This window comes from Lottia gigantea (assembly GCF_000327385.1).
Source record: "Lottia gigantea unplaced genomic scaffold LOTGIsca_9, whole genome shotgun sequence".
Lineage (NCBI taxonomy): Eukaryota > Metazoa > Mollusca > Gastropoda > Lottiidae > Lottia > Lottia gigantea.
The window spans coordinates 222,411-243,603 of NW_008710950.1; the positions used below are offsets into that span (position 1 = coordinate 222,411).

The 21,193-nt window shown below is 35.4% G+C and overlaps 3 protein-coding genes across 3 annotated transcripts; 1 reads left to right on the forward strand and 2 right to left on the reverse strand.

Moving 5' to 3' along the window:
* Positions 1 to 1,047: 1,047 nt before the first annotated feature.
* On the reverse strand, positions 1,048 to 1,857 carry LOTGIDRAFT_155641 (hypothetical protein; the record flags this gene model as incomplete). Its single annotated transcript, XM_009068182.1, has 1 exon — positions 1,048 to 1,857. One exon carries the CDS (start codon positions 1,855 to 1,857, stop codon positions 1,048 to 1,050), a length of 810 nt encoding a protein of 269 aa, XP_009066430.1.
* A 13,140-nt stretch (positions 1,858 to 14,997) lies between these two features.
* LOTGIDRAFT_98649 (hypothetical protein) lies at positions 14,998 to 15,171 on the reverse strand (the record flags this gene model as incomplete). Its single annotated transcript, XM_009068183.1, has 1 exon — positions 14,998 to 15,171. A coding segment is annotated over one exon (174 nt), but the record flags the coding sequence as incomplete, so codon positions are not given.
* Positions 15,172 to 18,294: 3,123 nt separating this feature from the next.
* Positions 18,295 to 20,429, forward strand: LOTGIDRAFT_155642 (hypothetical protein; the record flags this gene model as incomplete). Its single annotated transcript, XM_009068184.1, has 3 exons — positions 18,295 to 19,229; positions 19,481 to 19,530; positions 19,648 to 20,429. 3 exons carry the CDS (start codon positions 18,295 to 18,297, stop codon positions 20,427 to 20,429), a joined length of 1,767 nt encoding a protein of 588 aa, XP_009066432.1.
* Between the last annotated feature and the right edge of the window lie 764 nt (positions 20,430 to 21,193).

A 21,193-nucleotide genomic window follows, 5' to 3' on the forward strand; every position in this document is an offset into this window, starting at 1 on the left:
ATTTTATTCGAGATAAACCACTCCTTGGTTGGGTTCTTATGGATTTTAGTGTACAAATGTCTCTCGCGACATCAGGTTTGGCAGACAGATAGTCATATTGTTTCTGTTTGAGATAACTAGTTTTGACTAAATCGGTAAGAATATTGTTAATCATGTTAGCAGTTTCTTTGAAAATTGGTTTCGGTAAAATGGCATGTTTAGGATTATTCAGTCGGTTCTCTGCTTCTGAAACATAATCCTCCCTATTCAGAATGACACAACATGAACCTTTGTCACTCTTTTTAATAACAATGCTATCGTCTTTCTTAAGTAAGTTTAACGCTTCACGTTCCACTCGTGTGAGATTAGGCTTTTCGTGTGTTATGGGGGTTCGCTGTTTGGCTATTCATACTCACAAATGCTTTCAATATTTCAGGATAAATGTCCACGTGGATTTGGGAAAAAACGTTGTTCTAGCACCACGTGGGGGTGATTTCGAAAAAAATATGTGCAGCTAAGATTTCGTTGAAATCGTTCAATGGATGGTCGAAGATAATTTAAGTTAACTATCTTTGGTGTGGGAATAAACTTAAGTCCACGGTCTAAGATTGAATGCTGAAGGGGTGTGAGAATTTTGCGTCTCAAGTAAACTACAGTTTTGCCTAGCGGTGGCCTCTTAGTATTTTTATCCCCAGTAATTAGTTTAAAGACTATCCAAAACAAATAAATGCTGGTCAACTGGTTCGAATTCGTCTTCGTAGGGCGGTAAGATTGTTGCGCTGTTGATACTGGACTCATCATCATGTTGTTGAGGGTGCTGAGGTTCTGTTGTGCTTTCTTCTGGATTTTATTTGAAATGGGTATACATGTGAAGAGGATCTTGGAGTTTTGGAAGGTTTTTTGGCTGTAGCGATTAATTTCTGGGCTTGGTTAAAGGAGGTCTTTGGTAGCTGATCACGATTGTACAGGCCTTCATGAAGAATAATGGTAGTAGGTTTGGGATCATGGTCGTATGATTCCAGGATTGACTGTATGTGATGGATTTGGGTATCGGGGTAAGAATGTATTTCAGTGTCTGAACTGGTTTTTGGTAATTCGATTCAGGTTAGATGATCCAATAATTAAGGTAGATTTGTCCTTGGTTTGGTGATAATATGGTTTGGTAGCGGATATAATGGTTGTCGACGGTGTGATTGGTGCTGGTTTGGTAGTTGTTAGAATTGTAGCATTGGGAACGGACTGAGGTCTGGATACACGTTTCGACTTGGATGGAGACTGAGGGGTGGTTTGCTGGTCCAAAAACGCACAGAAGGAAGAAAGGTTGGCGGATCCTGGATCACGCGGTGAAGATTCAGATGGTGTGGAAGGGGAAGACGAGTCTGAAAGTGAAAAGAGAAGGGGAGTGCCCTCTCTACGAGAGCGTTTACCTATGTCTGCTGGACTAGGAGTAGGTGAACATCGGGCTCGTTTAGGGGTTTGGTTCGGCAGCGTGGTGGCTCTAGATGGTACAGGTGTAGTGTCCATTTCAGTTGGTAGAGATATGGTTACTCTGGTTTTTGTTTCGTTGATTGTTTGGTAGAATTTGGTGATTACAGCTTGAGTGAGACGTTTTCCATAGGAGCGACGGGCCCAGGACAGGGCATGAGAAACTATGCGGTCGACGGCAGGTGTTGATAGAGACTTGGTACGAATGGTGGTCAGCTTCTCTTGAAGTGTGGTTTGGTAATGGTCGATCAGGACCTGCGTAAACTTACAGAGCCATGTCCGATTGAGGGATCTAATATTAGCGTCCACATCTGATGTTTTCATTGCTGGACATATAAAACTATCCAACTCAGAGACTTTGCGTTTCAAGGTAAACGCTGGTTGGCCTTGCATGATTGTTTTCCAGACTATTGGAAAGCTTTACATTTTACAAATAGATGATATGCACTATGTTCTAAACATATCCAAGAAGGTGTAACAGGGGAAGCAAAAATATGATAAAACATGTGAAAATATCCCGTTGCATCAAATGATTGGGACGGTCAGCATTTATTTGGTAGCCTACATGATACTACAAATAAAATGTATTAATGAATGATAATCGATAAGAGACGGTCATCATGCGTAATGTCTCATCAACTGTCCACCTACGTGAACTTTTTATAGTGCTGGCGTAATTGTGATGTTACAACAGGGTTATTCCCTTTTTTCGATGGGCGATGAATTAAATAATAAAACCTTATGAAATGAAGTTTTACGTCCTATTTTCAACTGTATTGGGTATATGAGGACTGTAGAGGAACCTTTAAAGTGCACAGCCAGTACCAAACGGTATATTGTTGCATACGAACGACTAGAAGCTTTTTCGATTTGACCAGCATCAATGGGGAAACCAGCTTTACCGGATATTCCTGTTCTTACTTAGTAACATATTTGTGGAATGATCAAATACATGCCTTTAACAAAAACACAAAGGGATATATTATGGAACGTACGTGAGTGCTTAACTTTCGCGGATCGACCAATCCACGAATTCAGAACCTCATGAGATATAAAACACAATAAGTCTGTGAATAATTGATTCAAGGGAAATTAACAAACAATAGTTCCAATAATAATACGGTATATTAAGAAAATAATAAGATTAATCCGATCAATCAGTATAGAAAAGAAAGAAATGTGTATTGCGAAAAGATAACTTCGGATATGCACATATTGTTCAATTCGGGAAACACGGGCATGTGGTCCCCCTTGAAAATGTTCCCCTCAGCTAATGTTTCCTTGAAACGCCACCGATGTTAATGCATTTGTCGATAAAAATCCTTCGTAGAAAAAATGAAGGATGCTGGTATCTTCTTAATATTTCAATCAGTATGGCCATTAAGACCGAGTGCGTTGGTAGTATTCAACAGTTACTTCAAGAGGCATATCCATGTTTCCTGGGATTTTAGGCAAAAGGAAAATATTTGATTTTGATGTTTGGACTGTGATGGACACAACCTATGCATAGATAAATACCGAGTGACAATAAATCTCTATTACCTTTTCAGGTCTAAATAAGAGCATCAGATTTATTTTATTTCAAGCGCAAGCCTTGTCATTTTACTTTTATATAATCTAAAGTAGTAGTAATTCTTTCTTATAACAAGTATTGTACTGCAGTATCGAAATTTCCTTTAATTTGAACAGTAAGGTTGAAATACAGGATTAGACAAAATCTTTTAGAAATTTAGAATAAGCAGCAACGATGTGATATCACATATTTGTAAAATCGTCAATTTAAAAAGGGAATGTTGGTGGTTTGGTATAATGTACATTCGTGGACTTTAGACGGTTGAGAAATTTGTTTATGTATACAAAAAGCAGTGAAAAAGACTTTATTTTGTCTTATATTATCAGAACATTATTACCTTATAACAATGTTACTCTAAGAAGTTGGAAGGAAGTACCGTGTACGTCTCACTAAATACAGTCTAATCTTGCTGACAATATAATCACAATATGCTGTTCACTACGTCAGACTTTGGTGAAGATCTAAACATCTGATTTTGCAGTAGATGTTAATACAATATCCTTTATCATTGCAGCCTCCATCCAGGAAACGTCTGAGAGATAAAGGCTACGACTAACTATTTATTTACAGCTGGTTCAATGGAAATAATGGGAACACGCGTCTCCATTGAACCTACCATTCATAGTCCGTTACAGGCCGGCTCGAGAACGTTGGAAGATTTAAATCACTCTTGCCAAGCTGTCCACTCTTTTTGAATTATTTTTATAAATCACTCTTGCCAATGGGATTCGTCAAAAAGAGAGAGTACTAGACAGACATCAGAAGTTTTGTAAGATTTAGAATGCCCTGTCTCGCAACCTACATCCGCCTCAATGTTTAGCTTAGTGAGTGACTAAGAATACAATTTGAGGACTAAAGACTATTATCAATTAATATACAAAATAACAATATGAGTCATGTGTCCATATATATAACACACTTATTAGGCTATTGATTCCTCTTAAAAATCTTGTCCATATGTCAAACATACAATAAATGACTTGGTATAAAACAATATTATTATACAAAATATATAATGCAGCTTGACACCGAAATCCATCCTGCATGTAAGAAAATAAAATTTAAGCAGACATATTGTAAGGGCTAACATGATTACACGAAAACTGTTAATGAATCGTTTCACTTTTAGCAAATGATAGTTAAGTTTCCCTGGTATCAGTGCCATAACATGAGTCATTGTTGTGCTATCGTCCATTTTATTAAGTATCTTTCATCGAATATACCTCAGAGAAAATTCTGTTAAACTGAAATATATTAGCTCTATTCATTACAAACATCTACTATTATTAATTATTTATAAAACACTTTCCCAAAGAGCAACTAACGCCTACACTATTACATATGTGTGGGTAGAAAAGAGGTGAATATTATAAAAGCACGAGTTGTACTTACAATGATTATACATCAGTCACATTTAAGAAATGGGATAATAGTGAGAGATGTATAAAGAGAATGCGATTCCTCTTGATTTCAAAGTCAAGTTACATAAAGCTAAGTCTTTGTGTACAATTAGATCAAGATGATTTCTACCGACTCCTGTTGAGCATTGTGTTAAAACGATCAGGGTTTTTCGTGGTGAAAAACGCTACATAGGTTTCGCACGTGAGTGTTTGTAATCACTCTATTGAAAATGAAAGTGAAAATTGAAAAAATATTAAGTATGAGTTATTGTCCTTGTTTTTGACAACACGTTCAATATGTAGGTCGTCATCACTCGATTAGGCACAATTCTTGACAGATTTTGACGAAATTTTGTGAAATTTTTTATTATCAATGATATTATTGATGAACCCTATTATAATACATTGTTTTGAAAACGCTTTCAATTTTTAGCTCGTAAACACTTAAATGCACGATTCTTGCTAGTTTGACAAAACTTGGTAATATTTCAGTATCGCCCCAATAAGTGTATGACTAAATTTTGAATATTTTATACTGTTCATTGTTATTGTAGGCTACTGCCAAATATTTTATTCAAAATCAAAGCTGCCAGTGGGCGTATATTACCTTGCCTGGCAAGCTATCTTTCTATTTGGCAAGATAAAGTTAAACTCTTGTAAGACCCACTCCCCGTACTATGAAACCTACCGACTGGTGGGTTTTAAATGCAAACCAACCGAACCGGAAAGTAAAGTTGTAAATCAGTGTTGTTAAATTTAGCAAGTCAGATAGATTTTATGGTGACGTCAATAATATTGAATCCATTTTTTAAAAATATGAAACAACTCCAAAAATATGATGTGTTCTCCCTGAACTGTCTTAATTCTTTAGTCTTCGTCATGAGAATTGGCATCATGAAGAATCGACGAATCTTTTTGACAATCTTAACGATATTTTAAGAAATAACAAATGCAGATAGTCATAATTATACGAGGCTCCACTAGAACAACCAACAGAACCTGTAGTGTGTTGATAACAGACTTCACCGAGATTGGAGGCACACCTCCAGTGCGTTTGTACGGTGAGGTACATATGATTGTTAAGCCTACTTTAGTTTGTTGTCACAGCAAATCAAACCAGTCTTAAAGATTATACAATATTGTATGGGTTGTCTATATCAATTTCTATATTTCTTCTCTTATCCACAAAAGACAACTCTGACCATAACTAACCATGAGTTCTATTATGAGATTTTAGTAGTATCATGACAGTGGATAAAATAGAAGAATCGTATTAATTCTGTTAAGATTTTAGAGTCCCGAGGACAAATTACTTTTGTCTAATTAAATTAAATCTCTTAATGATATTACCTATTTATAATATTGTGATACGAAAGTTTCATTACTATGGATTTGAGATTGTGGGAAGTTACAGTAACAAACAACTATGAATGCATTCCACCACCATGGATTTTCGTCATAATGAGTTAATGAAATCAAGGACTGGCTTACCAAAATAACACTTCGCATATGAACAAATATCGAAGAATAACTTGCCTTAGGATGCAATAGAAAACCCTCACAAAATAATTGCGTAATGTCTCTGTTGAATTGGTAAAATTGGGTTATCGGCAACAAGTAATTTTCTAACTGATGTGCGGTTAAATTATTTTCTTAAACCACCTTTTCTGCCAACTATTTTTCTGCCCCTTCAGTGTGCAATCTGACTATATACCTACGTCAATGCACAATGATACTGCTGTCTTCTTTATCATTTGCATGGCTGTAATAAATAATGACAAATACATAAACAAGGCAAAAATCGCCTGTCCTAGCGCTTCTTTCCGTCTTCATTAGCCCACAAGGTGCAGAAAAGTAGGACGTAGAACTTCATTTCATTTAGGCAAAAAAATTGCGTCATTTGTATCGAAAAGTGGAATAAACACATCGTGATAGCTCTTCGATTTTTAGATATTTTTGGTTGTCACAGTTCCTTAGACCTAACTGAAGTGGCTATATTAAAAATAAAACCTCATAAAAAAAAACCGAATGAAAGTTTAGTCTTGGTGTTTTACATTTTTGAGAATTTCCAAAACATTTAGTATCGGTACAGAGCTGAACCATTGACCGGGAGGAACAGGGATATTGCAGAAATGTTTTGTTTCAATCCACGTTTCCACTATATTAGACGGATCTATGACTTTTTTTGACACCTTTTAACAACGTGTTGGACTGAAATGGAATGAAATAACACAATAAAATTGTATTTCGAGGCACATATCTTAGTGGGGTCAGTCTAAATAAAACTAAATTACAATTTCGCTTCGTTATTTATTTTCGTCGATCTCAGAGACGGATAAAAAACCTACAAAATATTAATAATAAGAAACTAAATCATAATTTAATTTTAAGAAGATTGTAGTGGGGTATACACATTACTTAATAAAACATTATATGGTAGGTAACTCTTAAATACTTCTATTGTACGGACTCAGACAACTAAAAATGTAGTCCCATGTTATTTGTAGAAATCCTCTTTTTCCCTTTGTGGGTTTTTGCATGACTATTTTTGACTAATTTTTGGTCTAGATTTGGAAATTGATGTCTGAAATTGCATTTTCTTTCAGATTTTGTGAGATGATGAGAGATTTTCATACGGATGGATAATTCTAAAAAAAAGTATTGTGTGCAGTGACAGTCATGAAACTAAGTATTGGTCAGGCTTTCATGTGACATATTGGAAAGTCTTTAGAGAGATTTCTGGAATAAAGTTATAGAAGATTGAATTTTGTGATTTAACATGGAAACAGATGGCATATGAATTACCGGTCCGTACGTTAGTACTCATGATCGATGTTAGAGTAGTGGGAATAGTCGCCTTTTCAGTAGGCGACATTCACCTAGTTATTACCTTTTTCCACTTGCTTGATTTTTCCTCCATCGCAGCAGCACTAATTATTTGTCGCTTTTGCCTCAATAAACTTTCTTCAATATACTTAGACCAACTCTTTTGATTGTATCTATTGGGTGTAATGAGAACCTCTGTTCGTTCCCCCTGCTTCATCATTACAGTTAAGATCTGCAAATTGTCGGACTTTTGGGGGAAATGTAAAGGCAAAAGCGACGAACCAGTTAGCAGCACCAATGCGTTCTAGAAAAAGACCTAACCCGAGCGACTACCATCTTCTGAAAATGCTGAATACTACCACAGACTCAGAGTATAATATTATATTATGTGTAAATGTTCACCGTCTAGCTGGATGTATCAAGTGAGAATATCTTAATATCGAAGTCGGCGAGGATCTATGTAGCAATTACTTCGTCATTCAAGAAAAGTGTAGCGTTTTTCTCATTATCTCGTTAACAGTTTATCCGGCATAGACACCATTAGTCATGAAAAAAATATCCGAGTATCATCCCATATAGGTATATTATTATGTTGGTAGATTTTAAAGATGCATCATTATTTATATGGATACTGGATACATACAATAAATGTAATTCTAATTAACACACAGTTATTTAAACGCATGTGTATGCGATCTAGAGTTTTAAAAAAGTAGATTACAGTTTACCTACTGATTATGTACAGATTAAAACTTGCAGACTTGAAACGGAATTCTTAGCACTCAAAGTAAACGTTATATTCTAAAAGTGAAGTAAACTACTAGATCTTAAAACTTTATCACCAGTTTAACCTGCATAGATAAAATGTCAGATATTTGTTTATGTCCTACCCTTATGTCCTTATCTGGCAACCAACAGGCGTTTTGGGTTTACCTACAGTACTGTTCCGCTGAATGCAAAGGGCAACATCTCGTAAAGTCTAGTATTTCAGAGGGTAAAGCGAAAATGTCCAATGAAAAATGTTCATTGCACAATGGCGAATAGTTAATTGCTTTGAAATCTGTCCGCCAACAAAAATGTTCCCATACTGAACGCCGATGCTTGGCACTTTTGCCTTTTCGCACCTACCCTTAACGTTTTTTTATCGAAACTTGACAGAAAAATATTAATGTGTGTCCTAAAAATATACTGCAAATTTCAGTCTAATCTAACTCTTCGTTCCATCTTAAACTAATTTTCAAAGTGTTCAGCTGAAGGGATGTTTTTCCAGATTATGGCAAAAAGTCAGGAAGACTTAACGCTTTTGTCAGACAGGCCTACCTACGCCTTTACTTAGGACGTATAAACTTATAAGCTTATTATAGTCTTCAGGGTTCAATTTTAGCAGTATCGCATCGTCTGAACTGGAAATTTTTGATAAGTTAACCATTTTCTATCAGGAGCTAATAAATATTTAACTTGATCAACCAAAACTGAATTGGTTTGATGAGTTGCTTTTAAAATTGTCCAATCTAAATTGAACCCTGAAGAAGAATACTTGAGTCGAGTTAAGGAAAATTCACTTTTAATGAAGCAAATCATTGTCTAGCCCTCGCCGTAGGCAACAACTGATGAAATATTGATATCACTGTGAATCTACTGTCGTTGCACATTCGTCAACCTATTATTTTTTAATGAGAATTTGTATTTCAGGTTAAAAATAATTCTACCACAGATCTTACTTACAGCTATGTTGCGAATTTAGTTAGGTTCAAATAAAAACAAACACTATTTCAGACTCAACCATTCAGTTTTACTCATACAAAGTTCAAAATTTCACAAATGCTGACATCAACATCAACAAACAATTTCTATAATTGAGAGCGAGGGTGTTGCAAAGCGACAGTGATGGGAAAGCTTTAACTGTCAGTTTGTCCAAATCTCGTGCATATTTCATGTCATTTCACAAAACACTCCCCCCTTGATTGTGTAGACCATCAAAAGTTCAACTAAAAATGTTCAGTTGTAAAATTCAAATTCAAGTTCAATTTTCAAGTTCAATCAACATTATCTTGGACAAGTTCGACCGGAAATAATTTTGTTAAGGTCTATTCATTTCACAAAGTTCACCACGTTTATCATGGGTACGAACGATAGCTGCGCGGAATTTTCCATTTCGACCTGTTAAAAGTTTCTCAACTTCCGCTAGGGACCAATTTAATCGGGGTATTTTATCTTCATGGACACAAACGAAATATCCAATGGAAACACTAGGACCCACCATGGGGATAATTCTACGTTATATTTCCATGACATACCTTTCGACGACACAATTGATTTTAGTTCAGCGCTTTTAAATGTTTTTCCATTTACCGAAAATACAAAAGACCAATACAGCGTTTCTCTAAAGTTTGGCTTTGTCCTTAATTCAGATTGTATATTTTTAATCCATAATTTCTCAGATTCAATTAATTTTTCATTTGAAAGTTCATTAAGCTTCTGATTTTCCTGGATCAATTTCAAATTTCTCACAAAACGCAATACAAGTGTGGTTATACGAAACACTTGGCTAAACACGTGACTGTACTGGACTTTAATTCGACATCTACGTCGACTAATAATTCAGGATCATTCTGAGTCGGTCATTGACCGTTCCACCATTTATGGTTATTAATTAATTCAGTTGGAGTTGCTCCCATGGAACAAATATCAGCTGGGTTAAAGGATGTAGGGCAATAATTCCACATTTCAGTTGGACTAATTCTCCGGATCTCAAGTACGCTATTCTGGACAAACTGTCTGTATTCCTTGGTTGTATTACGTATCCAACTAGGTGCTACTTGTGAATCAGACCAATAAACTATTCGGCTTATGTCTAAGACGTCATCAAATGATTTCTCTATACTCCTTGCAAGATGTGCAGAAATTAAACAGGCTAACAATTTCAATCTCGGCATGGTTTGTTTGGTAAAGGCGAGACTCTAGTCTTGGATGCTATCAAGGAACAGTGGATTTCTTCTTCATTTCGACATCTCAAGTAGATGCAGGTTCCATATGCATTCTCGGATGCATCTCCAAAGGCATGTAATTCAATTTCAGCTTTATCAGTAAAAAAAAATCAGGACAATAACATCTAGGGATAGGTATTTGATTCTTCTTCTGTAAATCTGTTAATAAGGATTTCCATTTCATACACAGTTTATCATCGAGAGAATCGTCCCGATTCAAATTCTCTTGGCAAAGTTTCTTTTAAAATTCAGTACAATTGGCGATAATATATCAACGGGATCATAAAATTTGGCGACGATACTCAAAACTAATCTCTTTGTAATGTCTTTGGTAGGAGTTAACGTTTTAAAGTCAAAAATAAATACATCCGACTGAGTATTCCATGATATTCCAAGTACTTTAGGACCGTTATCTTGATTCAAAGTAAACTTCGTATAGCTTTGATCGTCTTCAGCAATAAATCCGTTTTCAATCTTTGATTTGGTAAATTCAACATTGTTATTTATTATATTTAAAAGTTCAATACTGTTCCATTTCCTCAAATTAAAACCACCTTCAAGTAATGTCAATTTAAGCTTTTTACACTGGTCGAAAGCAGTTTTTATACAATTAAAACCCGACGCATAATCAGTAACAGTCGAGTAATTCAATTTCGTGGAAACCTATTATTCGTGGATTTCCGGAAAGGATTAATAATTTACATGAGCGACCTTGCGCGACCTCCGCATTAGTTTGCTTTAATAAACATGGGTTTTCTCTACAATATCAGCTAGTAGAATGAATCCAGTAGTTTCAAGCAAGGTAAAATGTATTAATGTATACTTTGACAAATACAAAATGGCGGATTTCACTTATTACCAAACGTTACCAATTTTTATCGGCCAAATTTCCTTATAATCCCAAGCCGTAATCGGAATTCCAAGTGTCGTCTGCTAGAATGTAGTCCAATGAATGAAGTCACGTGATCAACTAGCGGATTCCGTGTCAGCAGAAAATTTCTATGGAACACAAAGTGGACCATATTCTTATGTTGTTTCAGTGACTTTTAGCAATAATTTTTTTTTTAAATCGTGGTTCTTTGAAGGGATTGTCACTAGTTATAATGAATTGATATTGAAGATAAATACTAAGAGGAGGTATCCATACAACGTGTTTTTCTAGACTTATTTATAGATCAAACATTGTACACGAAAATAGATGACGCATTCTGCCGCCGTTGCCGAGTTGGTTGCTCATGAAATATGGGTCAAAGTGAAGGATTCATAAAGAAAATCGAAATAAACCAGTTTTAATTATTTTGTAGAATATCTGACGAAACATCTAAGACATAAAAAAAAAATTTCGTTTTTTTAACTTTGACGAAATTCGGTGTTGAATCCTTATATCCACGAAAATAGGTTACACCACTGCATAACGGTATATTAAATATATATATATTAAATGGTGACGCAAGGTTGCATTTGAACGTAAAGGGCTTGACGTTAGTCCAAAAACTACACGCGTAAATCTATAAATGTCTATATTTGGACGGTTAATCTTCCCAAAGAAATCTTAGGTAATCACGATGATTTACTTTAATGGAATTATTCAGAAAAGCTTTCTCTATGTCGACGATTACTGCTATTTTATTTAAACGAAATCTCACCAGGATATCAAATATTAAGGGTGTTAGTGGCGGACCTGAATATAAACAGTCATTCAAACTTGGACTTTGAGGGTTAACTTTAGCTTAGGCGTCATAGACGGGTCTAGTTTTGGTTTTATCTTTATTCAGTCGAATTACTTCGTGATGCGGTAAATAATGGTGATTCCCTATGATTGGTGTGGTTTCCTTTTCTACTCTCTCCATCTTTCAGTTGATCCTTGATAATTCTATTGTATTCGTGTAAAACGTTTTGTTTCAATTTTAGACGACGTAGGAAATTATCAGGTAAAAGTGGGTGATCCTCTTTAAACTGTAAGGCTACTGCGTATCTACCATCTCCAAATTGTATATCTTCTATAAACTGATCATAAACAGAAAATTCATCCTTTCGAATTACTATCGTTTCTAAATCCCAAAACCTCTCCAAATCATCTGTTACATTTAAATTATCTTCGGCTATAGGTACTTAAGAACAGTCAATTTTTAGAAGTAAAGTTTACTGAGCATGCAGGTAAATTATCACAGGTAAGTATAACTGGACCGGATAAAATCCATCCTATCCTTGATTGAAGAGCGACAAAACCTCCCGTCTCCCCCCTTCTGGTAACACCATTAAAAAGTTCCAATAGTAATCAGTGCCGATCAATACATGAACTTCTACGTCATCAGACTGGGCAGGTATGTCGGCTAATTCAAGACCTTGTAGGTGCGGGTATTTTTGAAGGGCTATATCCAGAACTTGGTTGCTGACATCTCTAATAGCTACGGCTAATTGTACTAAGACTTTAGTCTGGGTGTCTCATCACCGAAAGTTTTAATAAGGAGATTATCAGAACAATAAGCTTCTCAGATAATTACATTTGTCAATTTTTGAAATGTCCTCTTTTGAATGAATAGCAGCATTAAAACTGTCCCAAAATGTATGCCAGTCAACAGGTTCTCCAGAAAATTTATTCAATGTCAATTTCGGCATTTTAGCTTTCACTGACTTTACAACTGTTTTGTTTAGGCCTATATCAATATCTGAATTACGGCATATTTCATGTCATTTCGCAACAATCTTAACGTGATCCCTTCCAAAGCCAATGAATGAATGACTGTCGGTAGGGTAGGTAGATGACAGGTTAACGTTCGCTGTTCCCAGCGGATGCTATGAATGACTGTCTCCAATCTCTCCCTGTTATACCTATGTTCTTTAGGTATATTTATACCGTGCACCCAGATGGTTTCCTGCTTGAGGAAATCTGTGCAACAGATCTTAAACCATCTACTTTGCTAGTTTTGCTGAAATGTAAAGGCAGATTTGTAGCTGAGATAAACTATTATCAAAAACTATACAAGTGTAATAATGTATATTATGTAATCAGAAGTAAAAATCAAGGAAATCTATTGGGTAGAGGTGTTGCTACTGCAATGAACTAAATCCAACGTATTGAAGAGGTAAAGCAAAGTGTCCACCAGTAAGAATAGAATGACAAAGTCAGAATGAATTAAATGGTATGGTAAAGGATGATATCATTCAGAAGATTACAGAGCCTACAGATTGGTGTGCTCCTATAGCACCAATTTAAAAATCAACAGGAAAAATAAGAATATGTGTAGATGTAATGAAATTGTCAAACGTGAAAGACTGATGTTACCAAAAATAAAACAACCCCAGAATATTTTAGTCACACAGTTGGAGTTACAAAGATTACGCCCAAATCCACAGAAGGGAAGAGATGAGAAGAAATGGGCAAAGATCGGAAAAGAATGTTTAGCAAGAGTATGGGTCTGTTACAAATTTCCAAGATATTTGATTGATTTAGAAATGTTTAAGCTGTTGACAGATCATAAACCATTCATCATTCATCATCAAACAAGATATTAATAAAAGTTACTGATGAGATTGAGAAGACTTTATCAATATACTTGAAATGAAAGGATAGTTCATGATACCTTGTCAATAGCTTCATTGGAAGAAAGTGCTGAAATTGAAGTAAAAGCCTCAGAACATGACGTTGAACAATATATTGATGCTGTACAACATAATTTACCAATTACAGCTAAATTACTGGAAGAAATTTATGATGCTTTCCAGAACGACTCTACTACAATCAACAGGATATTGACAATTAATGATGGAGAGGAATATAAGAACAGAACTGCAATCACTTCCATATAAACTTAGGTATGCTGATGTTTAATGTTCAAACATATTTTATTGGAATTCAAATGGATCACTCTCTCCAAACATATAGGTGTTTTCCATTTCACACGATAAAAATATAAATACATTTATAATACAATACAATACAATACAATACAATACGCCACCGACAAGTTCTAGATGAATCATATGGATAAATAACTTAACAATCAATTATTACTTTCAATTTGTAAATCGTTGGGATGTTCTAATAAACTGCTGTACATGCTCGAATAATTTAACATTTGAATTATATGATTAGGATCACCACATAGTATACTGTCAATATTAAACAATGTAAAATCTACCTGTATCTGTTGAGGACATGACTTTGGATAACATAATATTATAATGGACAATCAAAAAAGTAGTGATGGGCATCTTCCTCTTGAAAGCCACACAAGCACATTGAATCATCTACTATTCTAAATCTAAATAACCACCTTTAAGTGAGCTTCGGCCGTGTCGCAGTTTTGTATGTTGAATATTTTCAAACCTGTTTAAAAGGGATTAATACTTAGGGGCCTTACCGGTATTTATTAGTGATCTTTTGACATTGTATTTAAAAGTATTAAAATCACCAATTAGCTTGGTATTAATATCTAATTCATTCCAGTCATTGATGGTAGTGCTGAAGATTGATCTTTGACATAATAGTTCTAACATATGGGACATTTTGATTCGTGAAATTTCGATGGCTATAATCATGATAAGTATAGGAATTTATTTCTTCATTAAAATCAATTAAGTATTGAGGTGAATGATCATGGATAATTTTGTGGTAAGTATTTAATCGTCTTGCTTTGCGACGTTCGGAAAGGGGTGTCCACACAGATTCAAAATACAGAGATGCTCTACTGGAGTGTTTTAGAAACCAGTGACAATTCAGTGACAGTGACATAAATTTAGCCATGTAGTCTGCAATGAATTCCCTACTGGTGCCGTGCATAGTTTTCATCTTATTTTTTGCTTTTTGCCACATTCCCTCTGTTAGTTGTATACCTTTCACCGGATTAACAAAATTTTGGGTATGATTGACAGTTTGGTGTATATAGCCAAGATTTCCCAAGTTGTTGTATGCTGCCCAGTTCCGGGAAGTATCAATTGTTGAATAATTGGTTTCAGTGTGGCAGCATTTCTCTGGGCAACTGGCACAAGAAATCCCAGTTTCAGAGCAGGATCATACCCACCAAAGATCCACTGGCAAACGAACTTTCGTCAATTTCCACTATCTGCCCTACACCACCTAATTTAGGATGGTTAATGAAATACTTAACACATACATCTCTGCAAACCTGATTTCAATCGACAATTGTGTATTCGGAAAAAATCTGCAATTCTCTCATAGTCTGGTCAACCGATAAAGCCCTAGACGAGCCACAGCTATAGGCCCAAAGATATGTTAATCCTAAAATTTGTCATATTTGCAAATGGGACCTTTCGAAAAAACTTCCAATGCGGATATCTTTTGTTGTTCTGCATATCGTACAGCGCCATGTCACTCTGTCAATGCCCCGTGCATATCTGCCTTCCACACATTGAACGTTGCAATTTGTACACAAAACTGACCTCGCCAATAATCCATTTTGACGGCAAATATCAATGGTCGCAGGAAGATCATTCTTAAATCTTATACCAATGTCCATTAAAGTAAACTGGTTAAATTCAACCTGATTTGGCAGAAATAAAGTAGGTGCAGCTGCAGCCATTTTAACCAAGTTCAGAAGGAAGTCACAATTATATTTTATTATAAATATTAAGTGGATGCAAATTAAAAAATCAAATTAAATGGAAACCTTAATAGAATTGAAAAGTAAACACAGATGATTACATCTTGTTGAAAAAGCCCTACAAATATATTTCAAGAGAATTCTTGTATTGTAATGATGACAGTATTATTAAATATTCTTATAATAAACAATAAACGTTCTGTATGTCGAATGTGTTAAACAAAGATTTAAACGAGTATACTACTACTTTATTCTATCAAAATAAGATGTTCGGATAAACTGGGGGGGAAGGTTTGTACTTCCACGCTAAGGTAATATAGAATTCGGCGGTTCTCATTTCTGAATATTAAAATTACACTAGTGTGTCAGAAGATATATCACATAATGGCATATCGCAATATAGGCTGTAAAACAGGACACATGTTCCCATCAGTTCTACTAAAACGATATTGTTTTTGGAAGTGTTTGCAGTGCAATGCATCAAAAGAGTTCTGTGATTAATCAATACATATTATTGTGTCTGTCGAGTTTGATATCGATCGGAAGTGATCGGGTGCGATGCGGCAATAGGGGAATTGTGCTATGACTTTAGCGATTGATTTAACAGAGTATGGGGTGTCTGATGGTTCTGAATATTTCTGTGAGTAATCAAGACACATTACTAAGTCATATTGCCATTTTTCGTGTCGATGTCGCGATGGGGAGTGATTGTGACATGACTTTAGCGATTGATTTAACAGAGTATGGGGTGTCTGATTGTTCTGAAAATTTCTGGGAGTAATCAAGACACATTACTAAGTCATATTGCCACGTTTCGTGTCGATATCGCGATCGAGGTTGATCGGGGTGTGATGCAGCATTAGGGGAATTGTGCTATGACTTTAGCGATTGATCTAACATAGTATGGGGTGTCAGATCGATCTGAAAATTGCTGTGAGTAATCAAGATACATTACTAAGTCATATTGCCACGTTTCGTGTCGACATTGCGATCGGAAGTGATCTGGGTGCGATGCAGTAATATGTGCGATTGATTTGTGTTATGACCTATATAGTCAACACTCCAGAAGGAAACATTCTTGACTGATTAGACGAAACCTCCCGGACGACTTTACAATTGTGGACGAATTACGATGGCCATAGATATATTTATTAGTTTAATTAAGAGTAAATATTTATTCTACGTTCATCGTAGTAATTTTATTCTTGGTTGTACTTTCAAATTGTTTGTGATGATGTTAGATATCTATCTCTCTACTGAACCCTGGGTGTGTCCTCGACAACATAAGGCAATAAATTTCTTTAATTTTATGTCTATGATCTCTTTCCCATTTTAGCTAATCCTTTGGAGGAAGGGGACAAGGCGAGATTAAACAGAAACAGCTGGCAAACCAGTAGGTTCTCCCTTTGCCAGAAGCTATTGTTAGTTTAGAAAATGTGTCACCAAAACACGGTCAAGCACATATTTAATGTGCATTTAAAGCAAGCGATCCTTCGAGATAGGGTGAGTACTAACCAGTTAAATATGCATTTAATATATATATTTTTATAATAATTATGTTTACGAATATAAAGACAGTTTGCCAGGCAAGACAATATACGCCCACTGGCAGCTTTGATTTTGAATAAAAAATATTTGGCAAACAGTAACAATCACCAGTATAAAATAGTCAACCTTTAGTCATACACTTCTTTTTATATTATACTGAACCATATTACCAAGTTTCGTCAAAATCCGCCAAGAATTGTGCATTCCAGAGTGTTAGCGAGCTTGAAATTGAACGCGTTTTCAAGAACAAGGGTAATAACTTTCCCAATTGTTCGAGTCAATTGTAAGGTCTCATACTCTCATATCTCCCTTGAAGACACTGAAACATCGACTCTTCATCCCGGACTCTGCATCCCGGTTTAATCCAGTTGAACAATAAAAGAGCAGTGCTACCAGTGGGATTTGATGCGGGAACTGGCATTCCAAGGCACTTCTTGGGTGTGACCGTTTGGTTGAAACTTTGGAGTCACGTATTATATATAGTGATATAGACCTATTTCATAGATAACTACTGCCAATACCAATGTCTACTTTCTTTTGCTTTTAGTCCACCTTCTGCGTATTGTAATTATGTGTTGGTTTAATTTGACCGTAAATATGAAAAAGTTTAGCTTCATAATACTTTCATCATTTGTGATGGCATTAACCTACTTAGTGTGGCCACACCTCCTATCACAACGGCCCCAAGTTCACAGGTAATGTAAACAATTTTATCTTATTCCTGAAAACATTAAGCAGGATGTGCTCACTAGTAAGCTCGATGCCACTCGATGACACGCATAAATATCAGAATCAGATGTTCAATATACGTTTGAGATCCCTTACTCTTGCTATTTGGGTTATGCATTACTCTATTGTCTTACCCACGTTTGTTGAGGTAAGTTTATGTTTAATGTTTCTGCTGTTTCAGCCAACCTAAAAATTCAATTGTAATGGCGGGAACCACAGTTTCCAGATATGATGTTAAAGAACACATGGTGCTACAAGAAATATCAACTTCAAAGTTACCAGTCGTTAGGACTGCACCCGGTGTGGCCTTAACTACCAAAAGACCTACTATATACTTATCCTTGAAGCCGATGCGTTGTGTTGCACATGGGATGCGTCAACAATGTATAGGTCCAATGCATGAGAACCTTATAGGTGTTAACCAGTGCCAAACGCCACTGTGTGCATGTTTCCCGAAAGAAATTGTTCTTCTGCCATCTGGTGCCATAAACGACAAAACTTTTCTGCCTAAAAAGGAAATGTTGCCGATTGAAAAAGAAACAATAAATGATGAAGAATTTGTAGATATACTGAATTCAGCCAGTGCCACAAAGTCCCAAGTCGTTTTGGAACAACCTTCGAAACTTTACAAAGTTGGTGATGTAATTAGAGTTAAAATTCATCTAATTGATGGAATAGGTAGACGAAGATTAATTGGAGGTGACGATATTCGTGTTTGGATGAAATCAACAAATGGTAACTATAAAGCCAGCGGTGATGTTATAGATTTAAAAAATGGGTCTTATATTGCTACATTTAAAGCTCTGTGGAACGGAGATTCCATTATACACACAGCTATACCTTATACAAGGGAAGCAATCGCATCTATGTTGAAATGGCGACGCCAATATAAAACTCTATTCTATTATTATGGAATATTTTTAAAGGGAAAATTGCAGGAATATGTGTTATGTTCTATGTATTCTACCATACCTGGCTATACATCCGTGTGTAATTTAACAGATGTCAATGATAATTATCCCTGGTTTTGTGGTCGACCACTCAATCCTCTTCTCACCTGCGATGATTTTAAATTGGCAAATGACTTTGATTATACCCAGATACCAGTAACCACTGCAGAGTTCATCACATTTAATAGGTATCTCATTTTTATTTTAACTTCGTCATTTAATATAATTAAGTGGACTGTGAACTTAATAAAATGCCTTAATTCTAATGCGAACGAGCAAAACAATTCCATCAACCACAATCCCGACCAATGCATAACAAAATCGGGAGTAATAATTGGACAGTACTAGACTGGGTGGTTCATAATGTCTCTCTAATGCAAGATGGGGTATTTGTTTTTCCTTTAACAAAGCAATGTATTCTCGCCCATTCGTTTTTCAGAAATAACACTAAAACAGTTCTTCAATCAGTAAAAGTCCATGTTGATAGCGGTAAGTTTTGTTGAATTTGTGCACTTTTGAACAGAACCATGTTTATACTCCCTCAAAAGTTGAAAAATTGTTTTGGATGTTCAAGCGACATACCAGAATACTAATTTCTGTTTTCAGGATGGTTGGAAGAACCGCGAGTCAATTGTAGCAGCCTGCCAGTAAGAGATACCTGGAACACCAAAATGCCAACTGGATATTTTCAACATGATGAATGGAAACAACTAAAATGTAAAAACCATATAAAAAAGGATTCCATTTTGTCATGTATAGAAAATACAACGCTGATTATCTATGGCGACTCTACAACAAGACAGTGGTACAAAGCAATGCTAAATTTAACTAATTGTAATCAATCTACGGAAGAATGGACTAAACCTAAATGGTATGAGTATTCTGTCTGTAAATCTAAAAACATAAATTTTACTCTGATATGGGCTCCTCATGTATTTCCATTTCCCAACGGACACAAACAAGCTAATGGTAAGATGAGTCTGAAATCCGCAGTTACATCTCTCAATGAATTACCATCCACTGGAAAAGTGATTTTTGTTTTACATTATTTTTGTCATTTCGTCAGACAACATTACACACTATATATAAACCATGTAAGGTCGTTAAAAACAGCAGTTAGAAACGCTTTAAAGAGAAACAAAGATATAAAAGTTGCTATTAAATCACCTCATGTGTTTTATCACACAATGTGTCCATCGTGTTTAAATGACTTTCAAGGAAAAATATTTATTGATGTGCTGCAGAGAGAGTTTGAAGAGTTTAAAGATTCAGTTATATTTTTGAATTTTTGGGACATGAATACTGCTATTGCAAATGGACCTATTCATCCTGTGTATAAGGTAGTGTGGGAAAATTTGAGATTACTGTTTGGTTATGTATGTAGGTGATACAACATCTATACTTATGCTGCTTACAAAACCAGAAACACTCCTATTATACGTTTCGTATTTTGTATAAGAATAATTTTTTTTTTGTTCTTTCTAAAATTATATACATGTATATACATTTTTTCTGTGTTTCTTTACGCCCATATGAAGTGTGACACAATATTGGAGAAGCTATAAAGGGATATAACAATAACGATCATGAATCCCTTTTTGGCTTCTATTGATTTACCTATATATCTTGTCTTGTTTGGTTGTTAATCATTTTACTTGATAACGTTACCTGTGTGTGTTTCGAAACGTACTATGTAATAAAACTAGAAACAGTATATCCATATAACTTGTGTTCTTAATGTTTACCTTCCTGCTTCTATATGTCTTACAAAGACTAAAATAATAATCACTTAAAGAATATACCCTGAACGTGCTTGCATGTAAATAACCATCGATATTGCTTACGTTTTTACCACCCCTAATCTTGAACATTGAAATGAATGTCGAAGCGATAAAATATGAATAATATTTACCTGGAACAAGTATATTTTTGATAAATCCTGACAGGACATCTTGAAAAAGTTTTTATATGTGTATGTAATGGCACGTCCACTGCGTTCAATAATGAGTAACAGGCGGACCTTCGGTCCTTGTGTTGCGATCATTATTGAACTTATTGGACTGCTTTCGGCCATTACCATATACTTAGTTGGGTTGATTGAATATTGAGGAAGGGTGATTGAATTATTGAATTGTACCTGTATAAATCACAA